The sequence below is a fragment of the Bidens hawaiensis genome, unplaced genomic scaffold (assembly GCF_021521415.1).
Source record: "Bidens hawaiensis isolate Kalapana, Puna unplaced genomic scaffold, B.hawaiensis_p1.1 tig00049937_1, whole genome shotgun sequence".
NCBI classification, from domain to species: domain Eukaryota; kingdom Viridiplantae; phylum Streptophyta; class Magnoliopsida; order Asterales; family Asteraceae; genus Bidens; species Bidens hawaiensis.
In genome coordinates, this window is record NW_027498950.1 from 8,287 (window position 1) to 32,132 (window position 23,846).

Consider the following 23,846-nt stretch of genomic DNA (forward strand, 5'->3'; position numbering starts at 1 on the left):
AAATTACCCTTTGACAAACTTGGAGGGGCAAGCGGCAATGTTCACCGCAAACCCAGGCATCCATGGAGGGTACCGGAGCTTCACTCGCACTCCTCTAGTACCAAATTCACTAATCCCTTTGCTAGATAGGTTCTTTTTTCTTATTAAACTGGACTTGGTTTTATAATTGTATATCTAGGAAAGGGATAGAAAAACCTTTTGAAACTAATGATTGTTTTTTAACGTTCAATGAATTTTCAAACACTTAAAAGTCGCTGCCATGAACATTTGCCCGAATGTATGACCGTGTGATGAGATAAAACACGCTCAGTTCAAGAACCCAATTAGTGAATGTCACCAGCTCACCAATCATTACCCTGTGACGCCGAAACTAAATGATGACTTCAATAATCGAACCTGAGCCACATAGAACACTAAGCCTCTCCCTTACCACTCTATCACCAGCTCATTGGCTCATTTGAGACAGATCTAAGTCGGTTGATTTACTGTTTTATAAAAGCGAGTGTTTCCGTTCGGGTAACAATTTAGAATCCAACCGGTTTGGTTTAGTTTGTTTATCCAAAAACCATATTTCTTCATTCGGACTCGATTTCCCGTCAAAATTGTCGGAACTGTACTAGGAAGTGGAACATCCACAAGCATTATATGTAATGGTAAGCAATGCCAACTCATGAAACGGTAAAAAATTCTAATATAAATAGAAAGTTTCACCTCCAATGCAATTATCGACCTGATAAAAATGGTTGTAGTCTTAAACTAACAAATCTTTTAAATCCAGTAATGATAATGAGCTTAGTACTATATATTAGATAAAAAGAAGTTATCGCTAATGATTAGATGATCAAGCCTTTTAAGAATGTCTAGTAACTATAGGGCTGTGCAACGGTTCATAAGCGCGAGAACCGAACAGGAACCAGAACCGAAAATGACTAAAAATTAGAACCGGAACCTATTATACTAAACCGGTTCGGTTCCAGAACCGGTAAAGTCAGTTCTCGCTAATCGGTTCTGGCTAAAACTGTTTCCGTTGTATATTTATCAAATATGTTGTGCAAACTTTGCAAATTACAAAGCAAGTTTATATAATTGTATGTGTTATTTCACGGTAAAATTAATTTAGATTACAACATAAACATTTGTTATATTTTTTTATTATAACCTAATTGTTGAAGTTAAATAAATCATTAGCAACGATAGATTAAAGGAATATCATATCATTTTATATGAAATTACCTTGATAACTTAAATCAAAATTGATCATGGTTGCTAGGTCTTGAACGCAAAGAAAGAAGATTTGAATTAAATAATGATTGAATGGATGCGAGTTAATAAGTTACTCTATAAAAATGGGTATTGGTAAATTTAGTTAAAACATTTTTAATATTCCGGTTCTTCGGTTCCAAGTCTAGAACCGCCGGTTTTACCTAGAACCGAACCGCGAACCGTTTAATGCAAATTCTGAGAACCGAGAACCGTAATGTAACACAGGTTAGCGGTTCTGAGGCACCGGTTCGGTTCCGGTTCCGCGGTTCTGGTGGTTTCGAACCGTTTTTTGCTCACCCCTACTAGTAAGTATTAGTCGATAGATACATATGCCACATATTATAGCATATAAGTTTATTTATTTACAAGATTTGTGTTGTATTATAATTATGTTTGTATTCCCTATTTAAAGGATTAAGAGGTTAATGAGAAAGGGGGAATCAAATTTAATATTCCATCATGGTATCACAGCTAGGTTAAGCATATATTTTTTCCCAGCCGTATCTTCCCTTCCCTTCTTGCTAATCCAGCCATCAACAACCACCACCTAACACCATGACCAATGATAAAGAACAGGGCCGGTTTTTGGGCCGTGCAGCCCATGCAATGGCACAAGGTCCAAAATTTCAAAAGGCCAAAGAGATTTTAAATTGTTATATTATAGATATATGCAGGCCCAAATTGAAAAACCCTTAAAAAAATACTCTTATACGTTAACGAGAACGGCTGGAGAAATGGAGATCAGGCAAAGCTGCAAACGCCAAGGGAATTGAAGCCATTCAAAGGTATGACTGATTCGTAAGTAGGTAAGCTTGAATTTTTTTAGGTATTGTTAGTAGAGATACAACATAAACAGAGTTTAGTTCAGTATCATAAAATTCAGGGTCACTTGGTTTATATTCGTTATTGTTGAGTTGATTTAGTTATGTGGCTTGTAAAATTGAGCCTGAATTTTTTTAGGTATTGTTAGTAGAATTTTATGGTATAATTTTATTCTTGCAAAGTTGTTTTTGTTATGCTTGACCATGAAATAAAATGGGTTTTTGACATGAAACATGTCTGGCACTTTCGTTGAGCTATTTTGGTGATTTTTTTAATTAACTTTTTTTTTTGTTTATTTTTTAACATTTATATATGTATTGTGGGTTTTTAATATATACTTCATGAGTTTATATTATAAGGAGGCCCAAAATTTTTTTCGCACGAGGCCTAAATTTTTTTTTATCATTCTCAGATTAATCCCACCAACAGCAAAGCTATAAGTAGGGTCTGGGAAGGGTGGGATGTAGGCACACCGTACATCTATCCAAATGGATAAAGAGGTGGCTTCCAGAGAGACCCTCAGATTAATAATAATAGTAATAATAATAATAATAACAACAATAATACTATATATATGGGAAGAAAATACCATTATTGTGTGTGACCAGAATAAGGTTAATAGACGCCCTAAAGTGTTCATTTCTCCTTAAAAATCGTTAACTTTAATTCTACTTCTCCAAGAATTCCTATCCTCAACCATGTCCTCTGAGAGGTTTAGGTCTATCAGATCATGTCTAATCCTCCCATCCCAAGTCAATTTAGGCCGTCCTTTACCCCTCCTCCCCTCTATAGTAATGTTTTCTATGGATCTAACAGGATTCGTCGTATGTCTTCTCTTCACATGTCTAAACCATCTCAATCTCCACTCTCTTATCTTGTCTGATATGTTCGCTACCCCTAATCTCTCCCGAAACACAATGTTTCTTATTTTGTCTAACCTTGTGTGCCCACACATCCAGCGTAGCATTCTCATTTCTGCTACCTCCATCTTCCGCACCTGTGTCTTCTTGATGGCCCAGCAATCCGTTCCATATAGCATTGCAGGTCTAACTGCGACCCTATAAAATTTTCCCTTTAGTTTAGTTGGGAAACTCTTGTCGCACAATATACCTGTGGCTGCTTTCCATCTACACCATCCTACTTGAACTCGATGGGTCACATCACTGTCTAATTCCCCATTGCTCTGAACAAATGATCCTTGATACTTGAACTTCGTTACTTGCGGAACCATCTGCCCTTCAATGGTGATCTGTGCGTCTTCATTGTCATTTACCCCACCAAAATCACAGTGTAGGTACTCCGTCTTAGAGCGACTAACTCTTAAACCTTTTGTCTCTAAGGTTGTTCGCCACTCCTCTAGCCTCATGTTTAGATATTGTTTTCCCTCAGCAATTAAGACAATATCGTCTGCGAACATCATGCACCACGGAAGCGCCCCCTGAATCGACTTTGACAACTCATCCAAGACTACTGCAAAAAGAAACAGACTCAACGCTGACACCTGATGAAGACCTACCTCTACTGGGAAGAAATCAGTATCCCCCACGGGCGCACGGACACTTGTTGCACCCCTGGTATACATATCCATAATTATCTCTATATATTTCCTCGGTATTCCTCTACCCTCCAAGCATTCCCAAAGCAACTGTCGTGGCACACTGTCGTACGCCTTTTCTAGGTCAATAAAGACCATATGCAGGTCACGCTTCTTCTCCCTATACTTTTCCATCAATCTTCTTATAAGGTGTATTGACTCTGTGGTGGAACTCCCCGACATGAAGCCAAATTGGTTCACCGTAACCTAAGTTTCCCTTCTAAGTCTAACCTCAATCACTCTTTCCCATAGATTCATAGTATGGCTTAGTAGTTTGATTCCTCGATAGTTACCACAACATTGGGCGTCTCCTTTGTTCTTATAGATAGGAACTACAACGCTGCTCCTCCACTGGTCTGGCATCTTACCAGATTTGAGGATAATATTGAACAGAGTAGTTAACCACCAGACTCCTTTCTCTCCCAGACACTTCCATACCTCTATGGGTATGTTGTCTGGGCCAACCGCTTTAGCCCTTCCCATCCTCTTAAGTGCAGTTTGCACCTCTTCTGGTGTGATCCATCTACAGTAGCAGTTATTCGGTTGTTGTCGTTGGAAGGTTGTGTTGTCATATTCTTCTTGGTGATCTCTCCTATTGTTAAAAAGATTGTGGAAGTAAGTTTGCCATCTTAGCTTGATGTCTTGTTCCTTGACCAGTACATGCCCATCGGTATCCTTTATGAACTTCACAGGTCCTAGATCTTGCCTTCTACGCTCCCTGGCTTTGGCAATCTTAAACATAGCATGTTCCCCCTCTTTTGTTTCTAAACGTTCATACATCCGTTTATATGCCGCATTCTTTGCTTCCGCCACTGCCTTCTTCGCCTCTCTCTTGACCGTTTTGTAGGTCTCCCTCAACTCCACTCGCTCCTCCTCATTCATGCATCTCATAAGCTCCCTGAAACATCCTTGTTTGTTCCTTATCTTGTCATATACTGCTTCATTCCACCACCAAGACTCCTTATGCCCACCTATCTTTCCTGTTGTGACCCCTAGAGTCTCCTTTGCTACTTGAATGATCTTTGTCGCCATAGCTTCCCATATATGAGTTGAGTCCCCATTTAGTCTGGCTCGTGTCTGCAGTATGAGTTTATCCTTAAACAGTTGGATGTTTTCGTCCTTCAAATTTCCCCATCGAATACAAGGTGTACCTTTCTTGTCTCGAACAGTCAACTTATTTCTAAAGCCTATATCTGTCACCAGCAGTCGATGTTGAGCCACAACTGTCTCACCAGGTATGACTTTGCAGTCCTTCCACCAACGTCGGTCTCCTTTCCTCATCAAAAGGTAGTCAATTTGCGTTTCTCGTCCACCACTGCTAAAAAGTGATCAAATGAGAATCTTTTTTCTTAAAATAAGAATTTATAATAACTAGGTAGTGGGCCACCGCAAACTCTAGGATATCTGTTCCGGTCTCATTCCTATCACCAAAACCGAAACCCCATGTACAGCTTCAAAACCATCGTTAACCTTACCAATGTGTCCATTAAAATCACCTCCTATACAGATCCTCTCACCCCTAGGTATGCCTCCTACCACTGCGTCTAGGCAATCCCAAAATTCTCTCTTTTCTAGATCCCCTAAGTCTACATGAGGCGCGTAGGCGCAGCCTACTGTCACTACTTCTTCTCCTAGTACTAATCTCAATACCATAATCCTGTCATTATGTCTTATCACCTCCACCACACTAGTGTGTAGTTCCTTAGCCACTAGAAACCCCACTCCATTCCTAGCTCCATCAGACACCGAGTACCACAACTTATACCCATTACACTCAGCCCCTCTATGCCCTTTCCACTTAGTCTCCTGGAGACATGCTATCTGAACCCTACGTCTTTTATCATTCTCAGAGACGGCCCTAATAAAGAAGCTTCGTCTTCCTCCAACGATACCAAAGCTATGGCACTTCACCCGGCATACTCTGTCATAAACATCAACACCAAAATCCGAACCCTAGATGGATCCACCATCACCTACTCGGCGTGGACAAAATTATTTACCCTCCATGCAACCGCCTATAAGGTCCTAGACCATATTGATGGTATCGAACCACCCGCTGCGGACTCCGAAGGCTACTGCACTTGGAAAGAAATAGATGCATTGGTCCTCCAATAGATATACGTCACCGTTAATGATACTTTCTTGAATCGGATGATTGAAAGCAACACCACCGCTCGCAACATATGGATGAAGCTCGAGAATATTTTCCTCGATAACAAAACTGCTCGAGCCGGACAACTCAACCAACAATTTTCCAACTTAACCCTCACTGCATGCACATCGTTAGACGACTATTGTCAAAAACTCAAGGAACTCGCCAATCAATTAGGCGATGTTGGGAAGCCAGTTCTTGACTCAAGTTTGGTGACACAATTAGTTCAAGGTTTACCACCAGAATATGCGGTTGCCGGTGCGCTCATTAACCAACTTGCACCATTATGGGATGACGCCCGCACCATGCTTAACCACGAGGAGATGCGTATCAAAAACCAAACTCATCAAGGAAACCCTAATACGGTTCTTGCAGTAACTACTCAAGGTCGTGGTTTTTCACAAAACCGCGGAGGTGGTAGGGGTTATCAAGGACGAAACAGAGGCGGTGGCGGCTATAACCGTGGACTGCGAAAGTAATCCGGAGGCTACTCAGGTGGTCGTGGGCATCCAAAACCACAACAATATCAGTCTTGGCCTATCAATCTAGGGCCCACCACTTGGAACCTGCCACCCAATCCTTACCCAACTTACCTGCCTTACATAGGCCAACAGCTACCACCTCCTTGGATAGTCCAGTAGAACGAGTATGGGAGACAGGCTCAATTTCCTCCATCGTAACCACCTTCCCAAGCCCAGTCCACAACTTCATCTGCCCCGGGTCCGTCATCGTTTGCCGGGTGCACGGATTACAATCTCTCTGACCTCGCCCAAACTATGCAACAAGTGAATCTCAATGGTCAAGACCCGCGGAACATGGATACCGGTGCCACCGCACACCTCACTTTGGACCCAGGTTAAATAAATCATCATATTTCATCTGTTCCATTTTAGTCTATTTTCGTCGGTAATGGCAACTCAATCCCAATTCAAGGATTCGGCCATACTACTTTACCTGTTCCAAACTGAACCTATCACTTAAGTAACGTTCTTTACGCTCCACACATTATTAAAAATTTACTTTCTGTTCGTAAATTTAATATTGATAACCAAACATCTATTGAATTTGATCCTTATGGTTTCACTATGAAGGATTACAAGACTGGGTCCCATCTTTCTTGCCACGATAGCACGGGCGATCTCTATCCATTCACTCAACCGGCGAACTCATCTGCTTTTGTCACAACACATCGGATCAATGGCATCGTCGGCTTGGCCATCTAGGGGATACTATCTTAAATTTATTACGTTCTCATTTTTCCATTTATTGTAATAGATCTACGGGTTCTCATATTTGCAATTCTTGTCAACTTTCAAAACATACACGTTTACCATTTTATGATTCTCAATCTATTACCTATTCACCTTTTGATACAATTCATTGTGATTTATGGACGTCACAGGTGGTAAGTAAATCCGGATATAAATACCATATGGTCCTCATTGATAATTATACACACTTTGTTTGGATATACCCATTAAAATACAAATCTGAAACCTTTCCCACATTTTCTAAATTCTACCAATTTGTCTATACCCAGTTTAATCTTAAAATTAAAATATTTCAATGTGACCTCGAGGGAGAATTCGATAACAAAAGCTTTAAAACTTTTGCTCACAATCATGGCCTTGTATTTCGTTTATCATGTCCCCAAACATCACAACAAAACGGTCGCTCCGAACATATGATTCGACGACTAAACGACATCATACATACCCTTTTAACCCACAATAATCTACCCGCTTTTTTTTGGGTTGAAGCACTACACACCGCCACCTACCTTCACAATATTTTACTAACCAAACGCCTTTTCTTGTCAACCCCTCACTTCACCCTCTATCAACGACACCCAACCTATGGTCATTTGCATGTATTTGGGTGCGCGTGTTTCCCAAATACCGCCTCAACCCAACAACACAAATTATGTAATCATTCGATTCGTTGCATTTTTTTGGGATACCCAATAGAGTTTCGCGGGTATTGATGTTACAATCCATTAAACGACAAAGTCATCATTTCACGACACGTTGTCTTTGATGAACTTACATTCTCGTATCGAGAACAACCCTAAATGTTATCTTATTCCTTTCTTGATGATTAACCCATCACCTATCCTCATGACCCATCTAACATACTTAACCCATCATCCACTCCATCCAATCAACAACAAACCAGCCCGCACCATATGTCACCTTCGGTTACACCACACCATCAAACCCACAACCCACTACCTTTTGTTAGTTCTACCATCACTCATTCTCTTCCAACAGAACCCACCAAGAATCACCCATTGCTCATATTATTCCTATACATCCGATGGTCACCCTCGCTCGTAGTGGCATCACCAAACCCATCAACCGCTTAAACCTCCACACCACAACCACCCCTCCCACCTTATCACCGCTACCAAAAACCTATGCTTTAGCCTGGTCGGATTCTCATTGGCGAGCTGCCATACACGATGAATTTACAGCTTTACAGAAAAATAATACGTGGGACTTGGTTCCACGTCCCATTGATCACCCGGTCATTCAATGCATGTGGCTTTTTCATCATAAGTTTAAATATGACATCTCCTTGGATTGGTATAAAGCACATTTTATCGTTAATGGAAAGTCCCAAACCGTTGGCGTTGACTGTGATGACACTTTTAGTCCGGTTGTCAAACCGGCCACCATCCGCACAGTACTCAGTCTAGCTGTTTCGCGTAATTGGCCGATCAACCAATTAGATGTTAAAAAAGGCATTTCTTCATGGGAAATTAGAAGAAATAGTTACATGCACCAACCTCCAAGTTTCGTTGACCGTCATGCACCCGGACATGTTTGTAAGTTGAAATGAGCTCTATACGGACTTAAACAAGCTCCACGTGCATGGTATAATCGGTTCTCCAGGTACATCATAGCGCATGGGTTTCGTAGTAGTACTAGTGATAACCGCTATTTGTCTACTCCCATGGGGGAAAATTAGTTTATTTATTACTATATGTGGATGAAATTATTCTTACGGCTTCAGACTCCAAGTTACTTCGTACGATAATTCAAACATTATCCCGGGAATTTGCGATGAGTGATCTTGGTTTGCTTCATCATTTTCTAGGTATTGCCGTCACCCGGGACACTAATGGTCTCTTCTTATCCCAGGCGGCTTATGTGAAAGATATTATTGCACGTGCCGGTTTAACCTCATGATATGTGCAACTCCCGTCGACACTGCGGCTAAACTAAGCGCCACAAACAAGGATCTTTTTCCCGATGGATCAGAATACCGAGCTCAAGCCGGGGCCCTACAGTATCTCACGTTTACTCGTTCGGACATTACATACGCTGTTCAACAGGTTTGTCTCTTCATGCATGCCCCTAGGGACACCCATTTACTTTTCATGAGAAGAATCGTACGGTACATTAGCGGGTCCATTGATTATGGCATTCTAATTACACCATCGAAAGTAAACAACCTACAAGCTTACTTCGATGCCGACTAGGGAGGTTGTCCCGACTCCCGACGGTCTACCTTGGGTTATTGTATATTTCTAGGAGATAATATGTTTTCTTGGTCTTCTAAAAGTCAACCGACTATATTTCGGTCTAGTGCGGGGGCCGAATACCGTGAGGTTGCCAATGCGGTTGCACGTGGCTTCGTAACCTACTACTTGAACTACATACTCCATGTCAAAGGCCACTATTGTTTATTGTGATAACATCTCAGCGGTATACTTATCTCATAATCTGGTTCAACATCATCGTACCAAGCACATTAAAATCGATATCCATTTTGTATAGGAAAAGGTTCTAAGTGGGCATGTCCGTGTTCTTCATGTGCCTTATGCTTTTCAATATGCCGACACTTTCACCAAGGGATTATCTCGTCAGCTTTTTGAATCCTTTCGTGACAGTTTAACCGTTCGTCACACTACCGCTCAAATTGAAGGGGAGTATTAGTCGATAGATGTGACAACTGCCCGATCCGACCCGACCCAGGTACCCGTTTTCTGATCCGATTCTTTCTTTTTATGATTTTAAATTTGTTTATTAATCTTTGTAAAAATTAACATTTAATAAATTATATATATATATATATATTTTATATTACTTACTGATAATAATAATTTCTTTTCCGCCGACCCGTCCCTCTCTTGTCGCCGTCCCGCCTCTTTCTCTTTCTTGTCGCTGTCCCGCCTCTTTTCTCCCTTGTCGCCGTCCCGCCTTCCTCTTTCTCTCTCTTGTCGCCGTCCCGCCCCTTTGCTTAACCCTTGAGTCTGAACTCCCTTTTTCTCTTGACTCTTTGCTTGTCCTTTGGTTCTTCCCGCCTAAGGATGTCTGCGCAGCCCCACGCGCCAGACTCTTTACAAGGAAGCCTGCGTGAAGACCAGTTGTTCCTGCGATACGCGAGGCGAACTGTTCTCGCAGCGCGCTAAGAATTATAGTTCTTCTCGCAGCGCGCTAAGAACGGTAGTTCTTCCCGCGACGCGCTAAGAATTGTAGTTCTTCTCACAACGCGCTAAGAATGGTAGTTCTTCCCGCGACGCGCTAAGGATTTGTAGTTCTTCCCGCGGCGCGCTAAGAATGATAGTTCTTCCCGCGACGCGCTAAGGATTTGTAGTTCTTCCCGCGGCGCGCTAAGAATTGTTCTCTGTCTGCCTTCGCCCTCGCGCGTGCGCTCGAGTCTTCTCGCGCTAGACCTTAAGTCTTTTCTTCTGTTTAGGTCAGCCTGTATTCTTTTGTGATATCTTATCTTCTGTCTGAATAGTCACTTTCGGCGCAGCATGCGCACCAACCCCATTGGTTGGCAGAAAAAGTGACTGACATAATCTTTTGAAATCTTCTTTTGCATGCCTTGACCAGTACCTTTATCTGACTCCTCCCATGCTTTATTCTGTAACCTGTCAGCCCTTTTTCCTGTTCCCCGGCTGCCATATCTTTTGGTATCTTTTGCTTTTGTTTTCTTGTGCTTTTTAATATCTTTTGTCTGATTTGTGAAGATCTTTTCCTCCTTTTTAGGGATTGTGTTCCCTAGGGTTTCCCTATATATAATACTATTTTCTTGTTATTTAACACTACACACACAAATACTTAAACTCTTCTCTGCTCTCTTCTCCTTGCCCTCTGCCGTTGTTCCTCAGCCGCCTCCTCTCTCTGCCTTCGTCTTTTCCCTTTGTCCTGCCCAGATTTCCGGTAATATATAATATATAATAATTTGTTAAAGATATATATTACTATGCTAACATATATTCAAGGCATAAAACAAATCATTAAACCAATAAACTTTTATTTATAGGTTAACTTGTGCTTGTTTCTTGCATTATCTTTCAACATACCTTTTTCAGGTGAGTAATCTCGTACCTAATCCCTTTTTATTTTTAATGTTTTGGGATGTTCATGTGTTCGTACAAACTTGAGTCTTAAACTTGTTTATAAACTTTCGTCGCGCAAAACCCCATGTGTTATGGACGTAGACTTGGCTGTTTATTTGTATGTGTGGATCATTAACCGTCTTGTCGGCCTATTCCGCAGTTTTCATGGATCCATTAGATGAACACGGGAGAACTATCGTTTATGATTTCTTTTTTGTTTACACTTGCACAGTTTTCTTGTTTTTGTGCTCAATTGGGAGCACGGATTGAACTATGAGCTATGATCTAAGGCTTGATCACAATCTGATTACACCCTTGTTGAACACCAGTTATACACATGATGCGCGCAGATATTGTTATCTATTTATATGTATTACACTTGATTTCTCACCGACACGCAAGTGTTGACGTTTTATTTTAACACATGTTCAGGTTCGCTGTAGCTGTTTCTGGAAGCTTGAGGACACATAGGATGTTTTCTTTCTTTTGGACATAGTTTAAAATGTAACAAGACAAGTTTATGTTATTTGAATATTTTAAGTTATAATATGATTTATGTTACTTTATGTCGTGTTCTGCGCGTGCGCAAGGAAATGTATTTATTAAATATTGACACCCAAATAGTGTCGCGAGTAATGAAACAATACGTGGCGCCCCGATGTATAATCCGCCATCGGTCGGGGTGTTACAGATTGGTATCAGAGCTCCGTGACTTTAGGATAGGTGGTTAGACGTAACGACCTAGAATACCTAAGAGTCCCTTCTCGCGCATGAGAAATATCTCATGTTTGCGCGCTAATTGTTAATTACTCGATATTTATAAAATATGCTTGCGCATACGCAGCACATGATTTCATGTTTATTTCGCGATTTTTCGATTTTTATTGTTAAATTTCCATTCGTTTCTTTACTTACATATTCGTTTGTTGTGGGGATTGAAAATCCGAAAAGTCATGGTGATACATGAATAGTTGATTTTCAATTACCCTTAACTTTTTGTTTTAAATTGAAGATTTGAAAAGTCATGGTGATACATGAATTGTCAATCTCCAATATTCATTTACTCGATATTTTCAATTGAAGATTTGAAAAGTCATGGTGATACATGAATGGTCAACCTTCAATGCTTGTTTACTCGATATTTTAAATTGAGAATTCGAAAAGTCATGGTGATACATGAATTGTCGATTTTCAATTCGAATTCTTTACCTGTATTAAGTTTGCATTTAAATTCATATTTTACTTCAAAATTTGATAGCATTTAACTTCGCGAGACAAGCTTTACGACGATATAACTTGCGCTAAAACGATTTCTCATACCAAGATATTAACAAAAATTAAAACTTTTATAGAATGCCTCCGCTATCTCGCCGATTTCAGAGGAGAGAAGCAGCGCGCAGACGTAGGCAGCAACGTTCCCAGGAAATGGCCGCCGCGATAGCCCAAGCCTTAAACCAAAATAATCCCAACCCCTCCGGATACAATATTAAATCCTTCAATGCGGGTAACCCTCCGAAATTCACCGGACTTGAAGGAGCCACCGTGATGCTCCAATGGCTTGAGAAAATTGAGAACACCTTCCTCCATACCCAATGCCCTCCAGACCGACGAACCTTATACGCCTCAAGTGTCCTAGAATCAAGGGCGCTTACTTGGTGGAATGGAGTAGCTCATGCGCGTGGCGCAGAGGCTGCTTCTAGCATGCTTTGGGAGGAATTCAAGGAACTCTTGACTAGAGAATTCTGCCCTCCCAACGAAATAAAGGGCCTTGAGGAGGAATTCTGGAACTTGAAGCAGTACAGTGGTGAAGCGCGCGAGTACGCGACGCGCTTCCACGAGCTTAGTTTGCTTGTCCCACACCCAGTTACCCCTTCCCGCCGAGCCATCGAGAAGTTTCTTGGGGGTCTCCCCATGGAAATTCAAGATTCTGTATGGGCCAGGAACCCAGCAACCCTCTCTGACGCCATCGAGTTGGCCGGTGTGCTCAGCGACAACCATGTCAGGGCAGGAACCCTGTTCCTGCGGGGAGCAGAAAAGACCAAACCCACCAAGACTGTCCCAGAACCAACAGAAACCAAGCCAGAACCCTCAAACCGTAACAACCTCAAGCGCAGGCGCAAAGCCTATGCGCTTACCAGCCCGCCCATTGTCCAGCAACCCGCCTACCAACCTCCAGTACACGCTCCTAACCCACTGTCGACCTACCCAACACCTCCTGTAGTCCACAACTATGCCTTAACCAATTCCGCACTCCCTGCCCCGTCAACCAAGAAAACCTACACAGGAAACCAACCCTTTTGCCCAACCTGTAGACTTCACCACCCACCTCAAGTCCCGTGTCGACTTTGTCACCGATGTGGCCGCACTGGTCACAATGCGGAAAACTGTAGAGTCCTTCCCTCCAACCCAATCGCGCAAACACCACCAACCTACCTACAGAACCCACAACCAACATACCCTAATCCACGACCCAGGTCGTGCTATAACTGCGGTGATCCCAGTCATTTCCGGAACGCGTGCCCGAGACTACAAGTTCAGATTACGCAAGCGAACCCAGTTAACCAAATTTCAAACCAAGTGACGCGCGGACGAGCTTTTAATATAACCGCGCACCAAGCGCAAGCGAATAATGACGTGGTTAATGGTACATTTTTACTTAACGGACAATATGCATCTATACTTTTTGATACTGGCGCCGATAGAAGTTTTATTTCTCGCGCATTTGAACAAAAACTCGCGCGACCGCGAGTAAACTTAAACGAAAACTTTTCAGTTGAATTGGCTAATGGTGAAACTATTTTAATAAACTTCGTGATCAAAGATTGCACGCTTAACCTTAACGAAAACGATTTTCTAATCGACCTCATTCCTATGCCGCTTGGAAGTTTTGATGTGATTATTGGAATGGACTGGCTCTCGCAAAATCGCGCCGAAGTTATTTGCGCCAAAAAGATGATTCGCATTCCTCGAGAGAATGGTGATCTGCATATCTACGGCGAGAAACCATCTAACGGTCTTAAACTTATGTCATGCTCTGAAGCCCGAAGACTTTTGCGAAAGAAATGTGTTGCATTCTTAGCCCATGTGGTCAAACCCGATGAAGGAAAGAAGAAACTTTCTGAAATCCCCATCGTGCGTGACTTTCCTGATGTCTTTCCCGATGATCTTTCTGGTTTACCTCCTGCTCGGGAAGTCGAGTTTCGTATTGATCTGGTCCCTGGTGCTTCCCCCGTAGCCAAATCTCCTTATCGTCTTGCGCCCGCTGAAATGCAAGAATTAGCAAGTCAACTTCAAGAGTTGACCGATAAAGGATTCATTCGCCCTAGCTCTTCGCCCTGGGGTGCTCCGGTGTTGTTCGTTAAAAAGAAAGATGGTACGTTTCGCATGTGTATTGATTACCGCGAGCTGAACAAGCTCACCATTAAGAACCGGTATCCCTTACCGCGTATTGACGACCTCTTTGATCAACTCCAAGGTGCCTCTTGTTTCTCCAAAATCGATCTCCGTTTTGGCTATCACCAGTTGCGTATCCGCGAAGAGGATATTCCCAAGACTGCCTTTCGAACCCGCTACGGTCATTTTGAATTCTTGGTCATGCCCTTCGGTTTAACCAACGCACCCGCTGTTTTCATGGATCTAATGAACCGGGTGTGTAGGCCTTTCTTGGACCGATTCGTGATCGTGTTTATCGATGACGTTCTGGTATATTCCAAAACCAAGGGCCGAGCATGAGCAACATCTTCGGTTGGTGTTGCAAAAGCTTCGAACCGAGCAACTCTATGCCAAACTCTCCAAGTGTGAATTCTGGTCGGATGAAGTACAGTTTCTTGGTCATGTTGTAAACAAGATGGGTATTCATATCGACCCATCCAAGATTGAAGCAATCAAGAACTGGATTACGCCATCCACTCCTACCGAAATCCGTTCCTTTTTGGGCTTAGCTGGTTACTACCGGCGATTTATTGCGAACTTCTCAAAGATCGCTTTGCCTTTAACCGCTTTAACGCACAAAGGCAAACCGTATCTTTGGGGCTCTAAGCAAGAAGAAGCTTTTCAAACGCTCAAGCAATTGTTGTGTGAAGCTCCTGTTCTAGCGTTACCTGAGGGTAATGATGATTTTGTCGTGTATTGTGATGCCTCCAACCAAGGTCTCGGTTGTGTACTTATGCAACGAGGCAAGGTTATCGCTTACGCGTCAAGGCAACTTAAAATTCATGAAAAGAATTATACGACTCACGACCTCGAACTTGGTGCAGTTGTATTTGCCTTAAAAATCTGGAGACACTACCTCTATGGGACTAAGTGCATCATCTACACCGACCATAAAAGCCTTCAACACATTTTTGATCAAAAGGAACTTAACATGAGACAACGCCGATGGAACGAACTCATCAGCGATTACGATTGTGATATCCGTTATCACCCTGGAAAGGCTAATGTGGTAGCCGATGCGCTCAGCCGAAAACCCAGCCAACTTAACTATATCTTGCCGCGCACGCAGCTTCGCTTTGCGCCGATCCAAAACGATCTTGAATCGCGCATTCGCGACGCGCAGCGCGCATCGATCAGCAATGGCAATCTTCGCGCCGAGTTAGCGTGTGGCGCGGAAGCGCATTTTGTCCCTAATCTGAATGGAATTCTCTGTTATCTCAATCGCATCTGGATCCCCAATGATGAGAATCTTCGCACTGTCCTACTAAGTGAAGCGCACAAATCTCGGTATTCTGTTCATTCTGGTGCTGACAAAATGTACAAAGATTTGCGCCTTTCTTATTGGTGGCCTGGTATGGAAAAGGATATTGCTGTGTTCGTAGCTAAATGCCTAACTTGTTCTAAGGTAAAAGCTGAACATCAACGCCCATCTGGTTTGCTCGAACAACCTGAAATTCCTACGTGGAAATGGGAAAGTATAGCAATGGACTTTATCACCAAGTTACCCTTGACCGCAAGCAAACATGATAGCATTTGGGTAATAGTGGATCGATTGACCAAGTCTGCTCACTTTCTGCCCATTCGTGAAACCTACCGTGTTGAACAACTTGCGCATCTTTATGTCAAGGAAATTGTCTGCCGTCATGGTACTCCTTTGAGCATCATATCCGAACGCGATGGCCGTTTTATATCTCGCTTTTGGAAATCTCTCCAATCTGCGTTAGGAACTCGTTTGGACATGAGTACTGCATATCATCCTCAGACTGACGGACAGTCTGAGCGAACCATCCAAACCCTTGAGGATATGCTTCGATCTTGTGTTCTTGATTTTGGAGGTAATTGGGATTCACACCTACCTCTGATCGAGTTCTCTTATAATAACAGCTATCATTCCAGCATCGGTATGGGCCCATTTGAAGCACTTTACGGTCGAAAGTGCCGTTCCCCGATTTGTTGGAACAAAGTGGGTGAAGTTCAAATCACAGGACCCGAACTAATTCAAGAGACAACCGATAAAATCGCCAAGATCCGTGATCATCTGCTGACTGCCCGAAGCCGACAGAAGAGTTACGCAGATCGCAAGCGGAAGCCTCTCGAATTTCTAGTTGGTGATCTTGTTCTCCTCAAAGTATCGCCCTGGAAGGGTGTTGTCCGCTTTGGGAAGAAAGGTAAGCTTGCACCTCGTTATGTTGGACCATTCAAGATTCTCGCGAGGGTGGGAAAAGTTGCCTACAAGCTTGACCTGCCGCCCGCGCTCAGTAATGTGCATCCAACTTTCCATGTATCCAATCTCAAGAAATGTTTAGCTGACGAGAACCTTCACATACCACTTGATGAAGTTCAAGTTGATGAGTCTATGCATTTCGTTGAGAAGCCTGTTGAGATTATGGATCGCGAGGTAAAGCAAACCAAGCGCAGTCGCATCCCTATTGTTAAAGTTCGTTGGCAGTCCAAGCGCGGAGCCGAGTTCACTTGGGAAAGGGAAGATCAGATGAAGATCAAGTACCCGCACCTTTTCTCTGCGCAACCTACTTCGAGATAAATTTCGGGACGAAATTTCTTAAAGTAGGGGAGACTGTGACATCTGCCCGATCCGACCCGACCCAGGTACCCGTTTTCTGATCCGATTCTTTCTTTTTATGATTTTAAATTTGTTTATTAATCTTTGTAAAAATTAACATTTAATAAATTATATATATATATTTTATATTACTTACTGATAATAATAATTTCTTTTCCGCCGACCCGTCCCTCTCTTGTCGCCGTCCCGCCTCTTTCTCTTTCTTGTCGCTGTCCCGCCTCTTTTCTCCCTTGTCGCCGTCCCGCCTTCCTCTTTCTCTCTCTTGTCGCCGTCCCGCCCCTTTGCTTAACCCTTGAGTCTGAACTCCCTTTTTCTCTTGACTCTTTGCTTGTCCTTTGGTTCATCCCGCCTAAGGATGTCTGCGCAGCTCCACGCGCCAGACTCTTTACAAGGAAGCCTGCGTGAAGACCAGTTGTTCCTGCGATACGCGAGGCGAACTGTTCTCGCAGCGCGCTAAGAATTATAGTTCTTCTCGCAGCGCGCTAAGAACGGTAGTTCTTCCCGCGACGCGCTAAGAATTGTAGTTCTTCTCACAACGCGCTAAGAATGGTAGTTCTTCCCGCGACGCGCTAAGGATTTGTAGTTCTTCCCGCGGCGCGCTAAGAATGATAGTTCTTCCCGCGACGCGCTAAGGATTTGTAGTTCTTCCCGCGGCGCGCTAAGAATTGTTCTCTGTCTGCCTTCGCCCTCGCGCGTGCGCTTGAGTCTTCTCGCGCTAGACCTTAAGTCTTTTCTTTTGTTTAGGTCAGCCTGTATTCTTTTGTGATATCTTATCTTCTGTCTGAATAGTCACTTTCGGCGCAGCATGCGCACCAACCCCATTGGTTGGCAGAAAAAGTGACTGATATAATCTTTTGAAATCTTCTTTTGCATGCCTTGACCAGTACCTTTATCTGACTCCTCCCATGCTTTATTCTGTAACCTGTCAGCCCTTTTTCCTGTTCCCCGGCTGCCATATCTTTTGGTATCTTTTGCTTTTGTTTTCTTGTGCTTTTTAATATCTTTTGTCTGATTTGTGAAGATCTTTTCCTCCTTTTTAGGGATTGTGTTCCCTAGGGTTTCCCTATATATAATACTATTTTCTTGTTATTTAACACTACACACACAAATACTTAAACTCTTCTCCGCTCTCTTCTCCTTGCCCTCTGCCGTTGTTCCTCAGCCGCCTCCTCTCTCTGCCTTCGTCTTTTCCCTTGTCCTGCCCAGATTTCCGGTAATATATAATATATAATAATTTGTTAAAGATACATATTACTATGCTAACATATATTCAAGGCATAAAACAAATCATTAAACCAATAAACTTTTATTTATAGGTTAACTTGTGCTTGTTTCTTGCATTATCTTTCAACATACCTTTTTCAGGTGAGTAATCTCGTACCTAATCCCTTTTTATTTTTAATGTTTTGGGATGTTCATGTGTTCGTACAAACTTGAGTCTTAAACTTGTTTATAAACTTTCGTCGCGCAAAACCCCATGTGTTATGGACGTAGACTTGGCTGTTTATTTGTATGTGTGGATCATTAACCGTCTTGTCGGCCTATTCCGCAGTTTTCATGGATCCATTAGATGAACACGGGAGAACTATCGTTTATGATTTCTCTTTTGTTTACACTTGCACAGTTTTCTTGTTTTTGTGCTCAATTGGGAGCACGGATTGAACTATGAGCTATGATCTAAGGCTTGATCACAATCTGATTACACCCTTGTTGAACACCAGTTATACACATGATGCGCGCAGATATTGTTATCTATTTATATGTATTACACTTGATTTCTCACCGACACGCAAGTGTTGACGTTTTATTTTAACACATGTTCAGGTTCGCTGTAGCTGTTTCTGGAAGCTTGAGGACACATAGGATGTTTTCTTTCTTTTGGACCTAGTTTAAAATGTAACAAGACAAGTTTATGTTATTTGAATATTTTAAGTTATAATATGATTTATGTTACTTTATGTCGTGTTCTGCGCGTGCGCAAGGAAATGTATTTATTAAATATTGACACCCAAATAGTGTCGCGAGTAATGAAACAATACGTGGCGCCCCGATGTATAATCCGCCATCGGTCGTGGTGTTACAATAGATATATATGCCACATATTATAGCATATAAGTTTATTTATTTACAAGATTGTATTGTATTATAATTATGTTTGTATTCCCTATTTAAAGGGTCAAGAGGTTAATGAGAAAGGGGGAATTTAAATTTAATATTCCATCAGTAAGTTCTCCAATCTCCATATTAGGAAAAAAAAGACTATATTTTTGTATTTTGAATATGAGCAAGTGTGTGTATTGACACCAATTGTACCTTAAAGATCGAGTTAGGAATAAATTTTAAAAACCCAGTTGTTAATATATTTTTCCAAATATCAAACTATGCTAGAGTCTATGAGAATTCTAGTTTTTATCTACTCTTTAATTGCTTACTCTTCAACAAACACGTAAAATAATAATAGTAATATTAATATTGGTGTGAGATCCGTTACAAATAAAATTAACATACTAAACGTATAACTAACTAGAGTAATTACTATTGTTTCATGGTTTTGAACTAGAATAATTACTATTGTTTCGTGGTTTTGAATTAAAATAATTACATTATAAAAAAATAAGTAGGGTCATAATAATTACTCTACTTAAAAAAACCATAGAGTAATAATACTTACTCGAGTTATTTGCACGTGTAACACCCCGGCTAAAGCGGAATACGCCTGAGTGTGACGTACAGATTGCCCAAAACACATGTGACACTATTAAGTGACAATATTATCATTAATTAATTTAAACATCAAGTACATAAATTTGTAACAAGAAATATAAAGGAAATACAAGAGCAATTAACAACTGGTCCAATTATTAATATAACCTAAGTTCTAGTGTCTTCGTTATGGCAGCATACTCTACATACGGTACATGTAGCATATATATAAAATAAAGGTCAACTATATGAATAGTTAGTGAGTTCACACAGGTTTTGATACAAGTACATAAAATTCTACAATTTCATGAACAAGTGTAAATGAGCAAGTAAGGTCCTTTCCAGTTGGGATTGTGCACCAATGTACTCGGATAATAGCGCAAGTAAGTGTCCTTTCCGTTGGTAACAACAACGTACTTGGATCAGGGGTCCCTATTCCACTCATAACATCGAGGTCCTGAGTGCATGGGGGGGGGCGTATGATCATACTTAATGAGGAAACCATGAGCACGTAATCTTTGAGCAAGTAAGCAAGTAAACACACAAGTTCATGTAACGAATTGTAGTTTGTAGATAATAAATAAACGAAATTGAATTGTTGATAGGATATATATGCTACCCCCAAAATAGTTGAAAATGGTAAAAAGGGGGTGTGAGAAACTCACTTTTGATATTGGATACAACTTGAAATAATAACCGAAAGCGAATTAACAAACGAAGCAATTGAATCTCACGAAACTATAAATAATAACGAAGATACAAAAATCAAGGACTAGCTACCGGAATTATAAAGGTAATTAACTTATGGTAAATGGGACTTGGGGATTTTTAATGAGTTTACGAAAATGAATAAAGTTTATATAAATCATTTGATGTTTATTAGTTGAAGAATGATTTGTAGACAAATAATAACTTATTAATATAAGATTAAATAATAATATTAATAACAATTTATGATTAAACATTTGTTTCCAAGTAACATAATTAATTAATTAACTTAAATGTTTTGCATGAATTCTCTTAAAGAAAATAATAAATAGTAGTTATGTTGAAATAAAAAAAACAATAATTAATTTACTCAATTATTAATTCAAAGATATGAAGTATGTTATATCTATTGTAAAATATTTTAAATAAAAGAAATGTTTATAAATAATCTTATTTAAAAGAAAGTTTATAAGTTATGATGATCAACGAATCATAAAATTTAGATAAATATATTTTCATGTTTGTTCTTGCAAAATAACTAGGCTTGATCCAAGATTTAGAAAAATCAAAGTGTTCATCTTAGATATCCATGATCATAATGATTCTTAAACCAAAATGTAATATTTTTATGATAAAAGTAACATGATCATGAAGAACAACTTATGAACAATTATGAACATTAAAGATAAAATCAAAACGAAAGCTATAAAATGCTTGAAATGGGAACAACTTACTTGTTAGTGCTCTTAAACTTAAGAAAAGAATGAATTGAGGTGCGAAAATAATGGAGGATTTGTCCTCCTTTTATATTGAAAATATAGAGTTTTTATGTCTTAAGGAAATTATGAAAATTAATCATATTTAATATAATTAAAACATAAATTAAAAATTGTTTAATAGGGTATTCAAAAGGTTTAACTATTTTAATAAATTTTATTGAATTAAAACATTCATTAGTTTTTATTAGTTACTTAACATATGAAAAGATGATGATAATAATAAAATTAATAATAATAATTATTATAAATAATAAACGTAGTAGTTGTAAATAATAATTCTAGTAAATTGCATGGGACATGTACATAAATATTTGATCTTGATTATGAATGTTTTAAATGAGTATGTAATACTACAAGGGTGGTGAAATGTATAATTGCATAGAAATGATCACATAAAATACATTAATGAAAATTGAGATTAATTAATAATATTATAGAAATATACAAATTTAAATAGAAACAAAACCGAAAATTTATAATGGGTCGAGTTTTCGGGTTTGAAAAGTAACAAATGTTACAGTACGTTTCTCACATTAAGAGCCGTATTTATTTGATTGTAACACTAATAATATTAACATTCATGATAATGTCATAATCAAAATAAACACAATTAAAACATGAGTGCGTAGCCAAATCATGGTAAGTTGGTTTTTATAAGAAGGGACGAAGTGGAAGTCGGGGAGTTCCGAGTAAAATGTGACATTCGTCATATTTTTATTTGTTTACCTGATTCATTTTTTAACTCTGATCCTTGTTGATTAATAAAATTATTGATTTTTTATGCTCATTTATGATTTACATTGTTTATGTTATGATTTCAAACTCTATCTTATACTTTATTTTCATTTAATCAAAGTTCAGGGATTAAAAATGTCAAAAAAAAATTCTACCGTTACAATCTATCGCGCGTTGCGAATGGATCCTCTCATTGCCTTCGCAACACGCAACTATCTTTGGGTTCCAGTCCTTTTCTCCTTTGGGTCCCAACACTCGAAGAATTACCTCAAGAATCTTCGTGACACGCGACAGACTCATAAACAGTTGCACCCATATTTGGATCACGCATCGTGAAGGACAAGCTCTGTGCCTTTCGCGACGCAGACCCAGTGAGCACGGGAAGTTATTTTCTTCAAGTTTAGCAACTGAATTGATTAATTTACCAATAAATTTGTGTTTTCAACTCAATTGATTGGTGAATCATGAACCTGGCCTAGACTTTATTGTAAAGGAAATATCAGATATTGAATCACTCAAATTTTCTGGATAACTTCATTCAACAACTACGAATGCTATTAAATAGCTTACAACCATAAAAGAAAACTGACTCAACATGACATAGTACGTGACCACGATGATCATCACATTCTCTTAAATGACCCGGACGAATAGAAACTAACAAACTTGAACGACACATAAGGACTTGACTAAGGACTGGACTTCTGTTGCATGAAAAACCCATGCAAACTAACAAACTTGGGCACATGCCCATTATTTAATTGACCCAACTAAACTGACCCAACTAAAATTAGAAAAAAACCATTATATATCCTTCCCTTATATTGAAGTAGGGTTTACCCTTCAGTTTAATCATCAAGATCCTGCACTTCAATCATCTTCCTCATCTTCTCAAAGACTTCCAACTTCATAGGCTTTATAATGATATCTGCAACCTGATCCTTTGAAAGGAAAAACTCCAGCTGTACTTTCTCTTCATTCACAAGGTTCCTTAGGTAATGAAACCTCACATCAATGTGTTTGGTGCGCTTGTGTTGGACCGGGTTCTTTGATAGCTTAATCATCGAACTGTTTTCACACATTATGTCTATTGTTTCAACTTCTTCTCCATTTATCTCCTCAAGTAATTCTTTCAACCACATAGTATGGCATGCAAATGTTGTTGTTGCCACATATTCATCTTCGGTTAAAGATAATGTGACTATCCCTTGCTTCCTTGAACTCCATAAAATTTCTGCCTTACTTAGGACACATACGTACCCAGAAGTGCATTTTCGATCTTCAATGTCTCGAGCATAATCATTGTCGGTGAAAACTTGCAACTTTGCATTGCTATTACGTTGGTACATTAGCCCAAACATATAAGTTTCCTTCGCATACCTCAAGCTTCTCTTGGCCAAGAGCAGGTGTTCACTTCTTGGATCTGACATGAATATGAAAACAAAACATACTGCATACATAATGTCAGGTCTTGTCACTGTTAAATACATGAGACTTCCAACCAGACTCTTGTAATTCTTCTCACTTTCTTTGTTTTATCACATGTTTTAGTGACTGATGTACCAGGCACTATTGGATTTTTTTACCCCATTGCTTTCCCACATACCAAAGCTCTCCAATATCTCCTTGGCATATTTCATTTGACTTTTTTTTATTACTTCCTTTCCTTGATGTACTTCTACACCCAAGAAATCCTTCCCAAATTTGTCATTCAAACTCCATCA

General features: G+C 40.1%; 3 protein-coding genes across 3 annotated transcripts; 2 read left to right on the plus strand and 1 right to left on the minus strand.

Moving 5' to 3' along the window:
* Positions 1 to 5,830: 5,830 nt before the first annotated feature.
* LOC143598318 (uncharacterized) lies at positions 5,831 to 6,310 on the plus strand. Its single transcript, XM_077076560.1, has one exon. The coding sequence runs from the start codon at positions 5,831 to 5,833 to the stop codon at positions 6,308 to 6,310; it is 480 nt and encodes a 159-aa protein (XP_076932675.1).
* Positions 6,311 to 8,147: 1,837 nt separating this feature from the next.
* Positions 8,148 to 9,022, plus strand: LOC143598314 (putative mitochondrial protein AtMg00820). Its single transcript, XM_077076556.1, has 2 exons — positions 8,148 to 8,658; positions 8,847 to 9,022. Exons 1-2 carry the CDS (start codon positions 8,148 to 8,150, stop codon positions 9,020 to 9,022), a joined length of 687 nt encoding a protein of 228 aa, XP_076932671.1.
* Positions 9,023 to 22,970: 13,948 nt separating this feature from the next.
* LOC143598315 (secreted RxLR effector protein 161-like) lies at positions 22,971 to 23,552 on the minus strand. The gene has a single exon (XM_077076557.1). It carries the CDS (start codon positions 23,550 to 23,552, stop codon positions 22,971 to 22,973), a length of 582 nt encoding a protein of 193 aa, XP_076932672.1.
* Positions 23,553 to 23,846: the final 294 nt, after the last annotated feature.

Excerpts from the sequence above, each read along its gene's own strand:
- LOC143598318 (XM_077076560.1), top strand. The coding sequence starts at position 5,831 with ATGATTGAAAGCAACACCACCGCTCGCAACATATGGATGAAGCTCGAG.
- LOC143598314 (XM_077076556.1), top strand. The coding sequence starts at position 8,148 with ATGGTCACCCTCGCTCGTAGTGGCATCACCAAACCCATCAACCGCTTA. Across the intron at positions 8,659-8,846 it reads TCATGCACCCGGACATGTTT|ACTCCAAGTTACTTCGTACG; the intron begins GTAAGTTGAAAT and ends TTACGGCTTCAG.
- LOC143598315 (XM_077076557.1), bottom strand. The coding sequence starts at position 23,552 with ATGTCAGATCCAAGAAGTGAACACCTGCTCTTGGCCAAGAGAAGCTTG.